The sequence below is a fragment of the Mobula birostris genome, chromosome 29, assembly GCF_030028105.1.
Source record: "Mobula birostris isolate sMobBir1 chromosome 29, sMobBir1.hap1, whole genome shotgun sequence".
Taxonomy (NCBI): domain Eukaryota; kingdom Metazoa; phylum Chordata; class Chondrichthyes; order Myliobatiformes; family Myliobatidae; genus Mobula; species Mobula birostris.
The window spans coordinates 7012444-7025267 of record NC_092398.1 but is presented as its reverse complement, the minus strand read 5'-3'; the positions used below and the strand labels follow the sequence as shown (position 1 = coordinate 7025267).

Genomic DNA, 12824 nt, shown 5'->3' with positions numbered 1-12824 from the left:
TGGGAGAAGCCAGAGAGTCATAGCGGTTGATTTCTTCTCTGACTGGAGGCCTGTGACTAATGGTGTGCCACAGGGATCGGTTCTGGGTCCATTTTTGTTTGCCTTCTATATCAATGATCTGGATGATAAATTGGTAAACTAGATCAGCATATTTACAGATGAGCCCAAGATTCGGGGTGTAGTAGACAGTGAGGAAGACTTTCATGGCTTGCAATGGGATCTGGAAAAATGGACTGAAAAATGGAAATTTTAATGGAAATTAATGCAGGCAAGTTTGAGATGTTGCACTTTGGGAGGACCACTTTGGGTAGGTCTTACACAGTGAGCGCCAAGAGACTGAGGAGTGTAATAGAACAAAGGGATCTGGGAATACAGGCCCGTAATTCATTGAAAGGGCTATCACAGGTGGATAAGGTCATAAAGAAAGTTTTTGGCACATTGGCCTTCATAAATGAATGCACTGAGTACAGGAATTGGGATGTTATGTTGAATTTCTTCTAAGACACTATCTAGTCCATGCTGAACCACTTAAACTGCTTACTCCCATCGATCTGCACTGGGATCACAACCCTCCACACCTTTACCATCCATGTACCCGTCCAAACTTCTCTTAAATATTGAAATCGAGCTCACGTGCTCCACTCGTGCTGGCAGCTCGTTCCACACTCTCACCACCCTGTGAGTGAAGAAGTTTCCCCTCATACTCCCCTTGAACTTTTCATCTTCCACTCTTAACCCATGGCCTCTGGTTGTAGTCCCACCCAACTTCAGTGGTAAATCACAAACACGAGGAAGTCTGCAGATGCTGGAATTTCAAGCAACACAGATAAAAATTGCTGGTGAACGCAGCAGGCCAGGCAGCAACCATAGGGTCTGTCCTGACGAAGGGTCTCGGCCTGAAACGTCGACAGTGCCTCTTCCCATGGATGTTGCCTGGCCTGCTGCATTCACCAGCAATTTTTATGTGTGTTGCTTCAGTGGAAAAAGCTTGCTTACATTTACCCTACCAATACCCCTCATAATTTGGTATACCTTTATCAAATATCCCCTCAGTCTTCTATGTTGGAAGGAACAAAGGGCTAACCTATTCAAAATTTCCAAATAACACAGGTCCTCCTATATTGGCAACATCATTGTAGAGTTTCTCCGTACTCTTGCAACCTTATTTACGTCTTTCCTGTAAGTAGGTGTCCAAAACAGCACACAATACTCCAAATTAGGCCTTACCAACGCCTTATGCAACTTCAACATAACATTGAAATGCTATTTAAATACATATTTATGCAAATCCTATTTTGACTGATTATGGTAACAGCACATTAATTACTCGTTAATAAGCAACAATTTACATAATCAGATGCTGTTCGGCAGCAGACCTGAAATTGATAACCCGGCCACGCTGAGTCGTTGGGCTGTCAAGAGGTCACTCGCTTGTTTGCTGAACTCGTAACCCAGAGTTGAGTCAACAATTAACTTTTTAATTAGAAGATATTTGCCGCTCGCTGGTGGATTTTGCAAGGACCGCGCTCTTTCGAAACGAAGGCTTAAAGCACTTGGGGCTTTCGTTGGTTTGTTTTAATTTATCCACCCAGGAGGTTAACAAACAAAAGTTATTTTAAACTGTAAAAGCTATGCAGATATGAAGCGCGGATACAACTAAATTGGGAGACGCAAAAGATTGGGCGAAGCGAATTTGAGCATTTTTTTAAAATTAGCACGCATAAAATAATGTAATGCTTCTTTTTTAACATCCCATCGTCTTATTCTTTACCTTTGGGGGGTCAACATTTCTTTCTGAAGCTGCTGATCAGAAATAAAACGCTTTGTTTCCATGAGGTAAAGGCAAGATCAGAATCGGGTTTAACACTATCGGCATATGTCGTGAAATTTTGTTGAGTTTGCGACAGCGGTACAATGCAATACAATAATAGAGGAAAAACTGATTTAGAGTGGGAGAGAGAGAGAGAATTATATATATTGTTAAATTAAATAAGTAGTGCAAAAATAGAAATAAAAAAGTAGTGAGGTAGTGTTCTTGGGTTCAATATCCATTGACTGTGTAGTAGTTGCCCCGCCCCATACATACCAGATGGTGATGCAGCCAGAAGTATCAAGTCCCCACAACTACTTATGGAATGAGATTGAAATGTGAGTGTTCTTTACAATCAATGTTTTTTTTTTATTTTCAGAGGCCATTTAACACTACAATACTGGTCAGGTCATTGAGCCCACAAAGTTGTGCTGATCTTTATGGTAAATACACTCCTCCATATCAGCTGGCTGAGTGGTATCGCAGCAATCTCAGCAAGACCAAAGAGCTCGTTGTGAACTTCAGAATGGGGAAAACGAAGGAACATTTCCATAGAAGGATCAGAAGTGGACAGAGTGAGGAATTCCAATTTCCAGGGTGTCAATATTTCCGAACATCTACCCTGGACCCAACAAACAAGCCGATGCAGCTACAAAGGAGGCGCGACGGCGGCTATATTTCATTAGCAGTTGGTGGAGATTTGGTACGTCACCAGAAACACTGGAAATTTTCTACAGATGTACCGTGGAGAGCATTCTGACTGGCTGCATCGCCATCTGGTATGGGTGGAGTGGGGGGAAGAGGGCTACTGCACAGGATCGAAATAAACTGCAGAGAATTGTAAACTCAGTCAGCTCCGTCATGGACACCAGCTTCCGTAGGAGGTCATCTTCAAGGAGCAATGCCTCAGAAAGGTGGCAACCATCATTAGGGACCCCCCACCACCACCACTCAGATCATGCCCTCTTCTCATTGCTACCATCAGGGAGGAGGTACAGGAGCCTGAAGACCCCTCTTCTCATCACTACCATCAGGGAGGAGGTACAGGAGCCTGAAGACCCCTCTTCTCATCACTACCATCAGGGAGGAGGTACAGGAGCCTGAAGGCACACACTCAACGATTCAGGAACAGCTTCTGCCGCTCCGAATAGATTTTGAACCTATGAACACTACCTCACTATTTTCCCATTTTTGCACTACTTATTTAATGTAACTACTATATATTATAAACTGTAATTCACGTTTTTCTTTCTCCATTATCCTGTATTGAATTCTACTGCTGCCGCAAAGTTAACAAATCTCATGACGTATGCCGGTGATATTAAATCTGATTCTGATCCAACCCTTTCCATATCCATGTGTCAAAACTCCTCTTACACCGTTTCCACTAACTAACCATTCCGCGTTAAAAAAAAAACTTTCCCCTTCTAACCTTAATAGCACGTCCTCTGGCGTTTGACATTTTCATAGTTTACTTCGCAGAAACAGAATCGGGTTTAGTATCATCGGCACATGTCCTGAAATTTGTTGACTTTGAGGTAGCAGTACAATGCAATACATGATAATAGAGGGGAAAACTGTGAATTGCAGTAAGTTTATATATTTTAAATAGTTAAATTCGGTAAGTCGTACAAAAATAAAAATGCAGTGAGGTAGTGTTCATGGGTTCAATGTCCATTCAGGAATCGGATGGCAAAGGGGAAGAAGTTGTTCCTGAATCGTTGAGTGCGTTTCCCCTCATACAAAACTTAAACGATTCAATTGTAAACTCCTGACGAAGGGTCTCGGCCTGAAACGTCGACTGTACCTCTTCCTAGAGATGCTGCCTGGCCTGCTGCGTTCACCAGCAACTTTTATGTGTGTTGCTTGAATTTCCAGCATCTGCAGAATTCCTCGTGTTTGCAATTGTAAACTGAACTTAATTTGTATGAGGCGCGGTGGTTAAAGGTCGAGCTGTCACTCACCCCCTCATTAGAAAAATCCTCCCGTTCGCGCATCCCTGCCGCAGGTCATTGGCGTTCGCTTTGCCTCAGGGAGGAGCCGACGTCTGGATGTGGGTTTGCGATGCTTTGGGGGTACGCGTCGGCTGCTGCGGGCTAGTGTGCCGGAGTTACTGTCATTCACATGTCGAGCCTTCTGTCAGTGGACTAGGCGAGGCTGTGCAGCCAGCCAAGCCTCACGAGGCGGCCACCTGTCTCAGCGTGGAGCCCTTCCAACCCAATCGTTCAACATGAGCTGTCTGGATATCATGCACCATACGTACGGCACACGCCCTCAAAGTCCGGCGCAGTGTACACAGGTGGGACAGCAGCTCGGGCAGCGGGCCGTTCGACTACTCATTCTCGTTACTACAGCAGCGGTCTCTTGCCAGGAGTATTTAGTTACTAGGTGAGACAGTTGGAGAATGCTCGATTCCTGTTAGGTAAGATTCACTGTGATTGAATTGATCCGCCCTGCCGGCGGTTGCAATCTGTCCCTTTAACCGGTCATTTCTGTTTTAAAGCTTCGGGTTTAAAAAGCCGCTTGGCATAAGTGGACTCGTGGTGTCGCCGCTCTTGGACGCCCGCTCCTCTTCTCTCTCCCGATCCCGGGAGGCGCCAAGGGCTGTTCGGTTACCAACCGCAAGTTGTTGCCCCGTTGTGACTTATTTCTTACAATCGGCCTGGAAGTTAAATTTTAGCTTTAAGAAGTCCAATTCCTGTTTTTATTTCTTTGAAAGACACGGATCACTGCGTTTGAACGGGGAATCTCCTCTCCCCTTTCCTGTGTGAATGACGCACAGTTTGACAGAGACTTCTTGTGATTTGTACCGAAATCCTGTGTGTGTGTGTGTGTGTGTATATATATATATATTGCAAACCAATGAGTGAGTACGCTGCCAGCCTGTGAAAGACACTGTGTCGGGGAAGGATTAACCCCAGAGTGAGCGCCCCTACCCCTCGGTATATATCCCAGCGGCGCGGTCAAAGCCTGTGCCCGAAAGGGAGTCCCCTCTCGCTGTCCCGTCCTGCTACTTGGAATGTAAAAGTGACATGGCGGAGAAACATTTCCCCAATCGGATTGAATGCTTATTAAAGCGCAGGGTCGGCGTTAGTAGTACAACTGGTATACAGTACTTCGGTTTTAAATATGTACCGCGCGTTTTCGCCACGTCCGGAATTTCCTTGTTAAGCATCTTGAAGTTTGCCACTTGGCGCGTACTGCCCGGCTGAGCCAAGTCTGCAGAGGTCAGTCCGCCCACTCCGCCGTGGGCCGTGTCCTTTAGCGTGTGCCGCTCTAACACCCCGCTCTCTAAACTCTTCCAGAATTTCGCGGTTTACTCAGGAGCGCAGGGAGGGTCGATGGACGTCGGTGAGCGTCACAGCCCCGTCCCAAGTGAGGAGGATGCCGTGAGGGAGAAGGAGAGACCCGAGGCGGAGTACATCAACTCCAAGTGCGTCTTGTTCACCTACCTCAACGGGGACATCAGCGCTTTGGTGGACGAGCATTTCACCCGAGCTTTGAGAAACTACAGTCCGGAGAGCGGGAGCAGCAAAGCCGGGAAAGGGAGCCCGGAATCGTCAGGTACCGTCTGACCCGATGCCCCGTCCACTGGGGAATGTATTGCTTTTCCTACCATTTGGCCTGTTGGGTACAGAATCAGGTTTAAAATCACTGGCATGTCTTGTGAAATTTGTTGTTATGCATACATTTTAATGTCTGGTTTCTCCATACATTAAAAAAACTATAAATTACAATAGGAAATATTTTAGAGATACAAACCGGTAACGGGCCCTTCCGAGCCAACGAGCCCGGGGCGGCCCAATTACACCTATAAGACCAATTGACCTGCAAACCCTAGCGTCTTTGGAAGGTGGGAGGAAACCAGAGCACCCGGAGGAAACACGCGCGGTCACGGGAAAAATGTACATACAGGCAGCGGCGGGAACTGAACCCGATTTCTCTGGCGCTGCAACAGAGTTACGCAAACGGCTGCTATAATAACGTGGAGTCAAAAAAACCAGTGCGGTACCGTTCAAGGATCGGTTCAGAAATCTAACATTGGAGGGGAAGAAGCTGTTCCTCAAACGTTGGATGTGTGTCTTCACGCTCCTGTACCTCTTCTCTAATGGTTGTATGAAGAGGAGGGTTGGCTCCGGGAATAATTCTATCCACCCATCTATTTCCCTCGCAAACCATTCTGTCCAGGGGTTCCGAACCTGGGGTCGATGGACCCCTTGCTTAATGGTATTGGTCCATGGCATAAAAAAGGTTGGGGACCCCTGAGAGGGGAATAAACAGTCGACATTTCAGGGCTGATGAAGGGTCTTATCTTCAAACTTACTGCCTGTTAATCCACTGGCATTTAGGGCGGCAATGAAGATCCTCCATCTCTGTCTGTCCTTGGTCGCACAAATATAGGCAGATTCTTCATTGCTGTTTCCGTAACACCTGTGTTTGACCCAGAGCTGAACCCCCGAACCTGGAGGTCCGGTGGACCACTCTTAGTATGGCCTCCACCCCATGACCTGTTTGGCATGGGTGACCCAACCAAGAGCCAAAGGGTAAAGCCCTGACTCCAGCCAACATAGCTCTCTGGGTCAGTGAAGCATGCAAGTCTCCAAACCGTACATCAAGGTTGTGGCCCTCTTGGAGGCTCATCTTTAGATGTCTACTGTTTATTCCCCTCCATGGACCTTGCTGAGTTCGTCCACTATTTTGTGTGTGTGTGTGTGTGTGTGTGTGTGTGTGTGTTGCTCAACATCTGCAGAACCTCCTGTGTCTATGACCTGTTCCCTCTCCTTCCCGTCAATTGCCCCATAGATTCTGCCACTCAACAACACACTGGGAGACAATTCACAGGAGCTAATGAACCCACCAACACCCAGCGTTGTTGGAGTGAGGGAAGGAACCCAAAATTGTCACGGGGGAGCATGCAATCTCCACACAGCCAGCACCCTCCACACAGGATTGAACCCGTGCCACTGGATCTGTGGGGTAACAGCACTAACATCTATATAAATATATTTATTAATTTATTTATTGAGATGCAGCTCAGAATAGGCCCTTCGAGTCATGCCACCCAGCAATCCCCCGATTTAATCCTAGCCTAATCCTGGGACAATTTACAATGACTAATTAACCTACCAACTGATATGTCTTTAGACTGTGGGAGGAAACCGGAGCACCCAGAGGAAACTCACGCAGTCACGGGACGAACGTACAAACTCCTTACAGGCTGTGGCGGGAATTGAACCTGGGTTACTTGTGCTGTAAAGCACACAAAATGCTGGAGGAACTCAGCAGGCCAGGCAGCATCTATGGAAAAGTGTACAGTCAACATTTTGGGCGAGACCCTTCAGCAGGACTGCAGGAAAAAAGACGAGGAGTCAGAGTAAAAGGGCAGGGGGAGGAGGAGGGAGAAACACAAGATGATAAATAAAAATGGGAGGGGGTGGAAGGGCGAAGTAAAGGGTTGGGAAGTTGATTGGTGAAAGAGATTCAGGGCTGGAGAAGGGGTAATCTAAAAGAGTACAGAAGGCAATGGATGAAAGAGAAAAGTTGAGGATTACCAAAGGGAGGTGATGTGTAGGCAAGAAAATAAGGTGAGAGAGGGAAATGGGAATGGGAGATAGAAAAGGGGCGGGAGGGGGAATTACGAGAAGTTGGAGAAATCAATGTTCATGCCATACATCATCCTTCCTTCCAGTTTCACCTATCACCTTGTATTTCTCCCTCCCCTCGCCCCACCCTTTTACTCTGACTCCTCATCTATTTTCCTCCAGTCCTGTGAAGGAGCCTCAGCCTGAAATGTTGACTGTACTTTTTTCCATAGATGCTGCCTGACCTGCTGAGTTCCTCCAGCATTCTGTGTGTGCTACTTGGATTTCCAGCATCTGTAGATTTTCTCTTGTTTGTACTGTAAAGCATTGTACTGACCACTACGCTAGCATGCTGCCCTGTGGCACCCTGTTGGCAGGGTAAATTACCCCCAAACAAATTTTTCTCTTCACCCGCCCACCCCCAACCTCTACCCCCAGATGCTGCTAGACCCAAACCTCCTGAGTTCCTCCAGCAGGTTGTATCTTGCCTCAGGTCTCAGCATCTGCAATCTCTTCTGTGTCCACCTAGAAACCATGGCTGTTCTGCTGAAAGGCCATCAATCTGAACGTCAGTATAGTTTCTCTCCACACGCCGCCTGACCAGCTGTGTATTTTCTACTTTGAACGCAAGTTGCCCCCATTGTTTTCTCCTTGGGGCGAAGCAGGATGAGGGGTGACCTGGAAGAGGTGTTCAAGATGATAGGAGGCATTGATCAAGCGGATAGGCAGAGACTTTTTCCCTGGGCAAACAAGGGCGCATAATTTTATGGTGACTGGAATAAAGTATAGGGAGTGGGAGATGTCAGAGTTAGGTTTTTTACACAGAGTGGTAGGTGCATGGAACACCCTATCGGTTTGGTGATAGAGGCAGATACATTAGGGACACTTAAGAAACTCTAATGTAAGCATATGGATAATAGAAAAATGGAGGCCTACGTAGGAGGGAAGGGAAGGGTTTGATCAAGGGTTCCCAACCCGGAATCCACGAACCCCTGGGGGTCCATGGCATAAAACAGGTTGGAAACCCCTGCACTAGATTGATCTTAGAGTAGGTAGGTCTCCTCCCCCCACCCCACCATTTGTGACAATTACCGGGAGCATTGTAGACAAGAGGATCCCTACCACCCATCCCACAATCTCCTCTTTTTTTTAAATACTTTATTTTCAAAATTTTCAAAAAAAAATGAGGACAACAAAAACATACCAGCTCAGACATGTATAAAAAAGAAATAAGCAAAAAAAAAGACATAACATTAGAGGGATGCCTATTGTACAAAGTGCTCAAAAATACTTCTAAATCTCAAATGAGGGCCGTGAGAAATCAGCTGGGGGGAAATTGCTCATCTGGCCCCGGCCTCGTCCAGGTAGGCAAGAAATGGATCCCAGATAGCCGAAAATTTTTTTAATTGAATTGTTTCTCAAGGACCTAAGTTTCTCCATTTATATGACTGAGATCCATTCCCTCAAGATCAGTCTTTTGGCGACAATCATCCCAAGCATCAGAGACTGTTGTATGGCTGCAGGGAAACAAATAATAGATTGAGAGCAGCCAAGTATAGCCAGACCAGCTTCCAAGGGGAAGGATCTTTTATAGGCCTTTGAGTACCAGTCGAGTATTTTGGACCAATCCCACAATCTCTTCGACCCACTACCATCCAGAAAGCGGGTACAGGAGCATCAGGACTGGGACTGCCGGACTGGGTAACAGCTTCTTCCCTCAGGCTGTGAGAATCATGAATACCCTGCCACCTCGGAAGTCTCGTCACTAGTTCAGCGAGCTGTTTACTGTTTCCCTGTGCTGCGCTTTACTACATGCATTTTAAGATACATATTATTAACTTATTTATGGTAGTATTTTGGTTTATGTGCTGTGTGTGATAAATGTTTTGTGGGTGCTTTGTGGTCCAGAGGAACATTATTTCGTGTGCTTGTGTATATGTACAGTAAGATAACAATAAACTTGAACTTCAAAAAGTCAGCACAACATCATGGGCCGAAGGGCCTGTACTGTTCTATGTTCTATGATTGTTTTTTGTTTTGCTCCTAAATGCGGAATCGTAGACAAGTTCACTGTCGTCTAAAATGATCGTTCTAAGCATCGTTTACGGGGGGTGGATTCTGGGGGTTCAGAAAACCAGTTCATCAAAGGTTTTCTTGGAAACTCAAATTATTGCAACAGACAGAGAGTGGGAGAGGGAGTGTATGAGAAGTGTACCTAAACCTATAGCAACACACATCAAAGTTGCTGGTGAGCGCAGCAGGCCAGGCAGCATCTCTAGGAAGAGGTACAGTCGACGTTTCAGGCCGAGACCCTTCGTCAGGACTAACTGAAGGAAGAGTGAGTAAGAGATTTGAAAGTTGGAGGGGGAGGGGGAGATTCAAAATGATAGGAGAAGACAGGAGGGGGAGGGATGGAGCCAAGAGCTGGACAGGTGATAGGCAAAAGGGGATACAAGAGGATCATGGGACAGGAGGTCCGGGAAGAAAGACAAGGGGGGGGGGGGACCCAGAGGATGGGCAAGAGGTATATTCAAAGGGACAGAGGGAGAAAAAGGAGAGTGAGAGAAAGAATGTGTGTATAAAAATAAGTAACAGATGGGGTACGAGGGGGAGGTGGGGCATTAACGGAAGTTAGAGAAGTCAATGTTCATGCCATCAGGTTGGAGGCTACCCAGACGGAATATAAGGTGTTGTTCCTCCAACCTGAGTGTGGCTTCATCTTTACAGTAGAGGAGGCCGTGGATAGACATGTCAGAATGGGAATAGGATGTGGAATTAAAATATGTGGCCACTGGGAGATCCTGCTTTCTCTGGCGGACAGAGCGTAGGTGTTCAGCAAAGCATAAACTTATAGTCAGGATTGCCTGTTGCGTAATCATTGTTAAGAAAGCAGGCAGACAATGACAATATTTCTAGATGTATGATAATCTCAATTCTCTCAAGGATATCAAACACTTATAACAAGTGGAACATTGACTTCCCAAACTTCCACTAATGCCCCACCTCCCCCTTGTACCCCATCCGTTATTTATTTATATACACACATTCTTTCTCCCTCTCTCCTTTTTCTCCCTCTGTCCCTCTCACTATACCCCTTGCCCATCCTCTGGGTTTTCCCCCCTCCCCCTTTTCTTTCTCCCTGGGCCTCCTGTCCCATAATCCTCTCATATCCCTTTTGGCAATCACCTGTCCAGCTCTTGGCTCCATCCCTCCCCCTCCTGTCTTCTCCTATCATTTTGGATCTCCCCCTCCCCCTCCCACTTTCAAATCTCTTATAGATCTTCTTTCAGTTAATCCTAACGAAGGGTCTCGGCCCGAAACGTCGACTGTACCTCTTCCTAGAGATGCTGCCTGGCCTACTGCGTTCACCAGCAACTTTGATGTGTGTTGCTTGAATTTCCAGCATCTGCAGAATTCCTCGTGTTTGCGTAACGAGTGGATTTGTACATTTCTTGCGCTTTTCTCAGTACTACCCACAGGGAGGAGGTACAGGAGACTGCAGACACACACCTAATGTTTTAGGTACAGCTTCTTCCCCCTCCATCATCAGATTTCTGAACAGACAATGAATATCCTCTCTAGTTTTGATCACTTTTTGCAGTACTTATTTAATTATAGATATTCCTTATTTAAATTTACAGTCATTTCTATATCATGCTGTGTACTGCTGTCACAGAACCACAAATTTCATGACACAGGGCAGCACAGTAGCATAGTGGTTAGCACAACGCTTTGCAGTATCGGAGATATGAGTTCAATTCCCGCCTCTGCCTGTCAGGAGTTTGTACGTTCTCCCCATGACCGCGTGGCTTTCTTTCAGGTGCTGTGGTTTCCTCCAACACGCCAAAGACCTACCAGTTCACAGGTTAATTGGTCACTGTAAATTGTCCCATGATTATGTAGGATTTAATTGGTCACTATGCTAGGATTAAATTGGGGGGGGTTGCTGTGCAGCATAGCTTGAGTTGCTGCAAGGGCCGATTCTACACTGTATCTCTAAGTAATAAGTAAATAATACTAAAGCTGATTCTGGAACAGATTTATTAACAATGACTTGGAGATCATGAAATTGGTTGTTTTGCACAGCAGTACAGTGTATGGGGTGTCCAGGGAGGGGTAGCACCTCTGGTGAAGGGGCTTTTCATATCCATCCTAAACAGCTCACTCACCTTTGATCCCCACCGCACAGTCAGCTCTCACCTGAGGCTCCAAGTCGCTGGCTACCCTGGTACACAGTTTTGACAGGGGCAGGATAAACCAGGTGAGAGTAGCCGGTGAGTTAGAGACATGCCTGTCCCAACATATGAAGCCAGCTCCGGCGGACTGGCCAGATGAGATCTACAGTGGGATCCAAAGGCCAGGAAGGCAGTTCTGCAAGACTCCACAGAGAGCGAAGGGCGTGACAAGGCACAGAAGACATCATGGTCATCCACTGCAACCAAGGAAGACCCCAGTTTGTGATGCTTATTTGTACCACTGGACCCAGACTTCTGAGGTTGAGAGAGTAGAACTGCCCCAGTGCAATGACTTTTCCAGTTTAAAAACTCTCCTGCACAGGTTTCCTGCCATTGTTGGACACAATGGGCAACCACCAAGGTGCAGAAACATAAAAATTATTATGAATAAATAGTGCAAAACAAAAAATAACAAGTTAATGCAATTGTTATTTTCTGTGGGGGATGCTGTAGATGTCCTGATACATGTTCTGAATGGACATTGAGCCAACCCAAGAACACTACTTATGCTCTCTTCTCACTTCCCCTGGATCCACTCCTCCTTCCCTTTCTCCTGTGGTCCACTCTCCTGTCCCATCAGATTCCTTCTTCTCCAGCCCTTGACCTTTCCCACCCACCTGGCTTCATCTATCACCTTCTAGCTACCCTCCTTCCCCTCCTTCCCACCTTTTATTCTGGCATCCTTCCCCCTTACTTCTCAGTATTGAAGAAGGGCTTTGGCCTGGAACATCAACTGTTTATTCACGTGACCTGCTGAGTTCATTCAGCACGTTTGTGTGTACTGCTTTGGATTTCCAACATTTGCAGACGTTCACTTGTGTGTGTTTATATATTTTTTAACATCGTAATTTATAGTATTTTCATGTATTACATTGCAGTGCTGCTGAAAACCAACAAATTTCACAACACACATAAAAGTTGCTGGTGAACGCAGCAGGCCAGGCAGCATCTATAGGAGGAGGTGCAGTCGATGTTTCGGGTCGAGACCCTTCGTCAGGACTAACTGAAAGAAGAGCTAGTAAGAGTCTGCCAGAGAAAGCAGGATCTCCCAGGGGCCACACATTTTAATTCCACGTCCCATTCCCATTCTGATATGTCTATCCACGGCCTCCTCTATTGTAAAGATGAAGCCACACTCAGGTTGGAGGAACAACACCTTATATTCCGTATGGGTAGCCTCCAACCTGATGGCATAAA

At 46.3% G+C, this 12824-nt stretch overlaps 1 protein-coding gene across 7 annotated transcripts in view; it reads left to right on the top strand.

Annotated features, from left to right (window-relative positions):
• The first annotated feature begins 2396 nt into the window (after positions 1–2396).
• The window catches only part of vgll2b (vestigial-like family member 2b), a 39412-nt gene continuing 28984 nt past the window's right edge, over positions 2397–12824 (top strand). The window contains exons 1-2 of one of the 7 annotated variants that reach the window (XM_072246596.1): positions 2397–2513; positions 5116–5374. In XM_072246596.1, the coding sequence (XP_072102697.1) occupies positions 2454–2513; positions 5116–5374 (319 nt within the window). In that variant the 5' untranslated portion in view covers positions 2397–2453. Of the gene's footprint in view, positions 2514–3858; positions 4233–4694; positions 4753–4782; positions 4916–5115; positions 5375–12824 lie in introns of those variants that run through there. The other 6 variants (XM_072246597.1, XM_072246598.1, XM_072246600.1 and 3 more) reach the window with 6 other exon arrangements.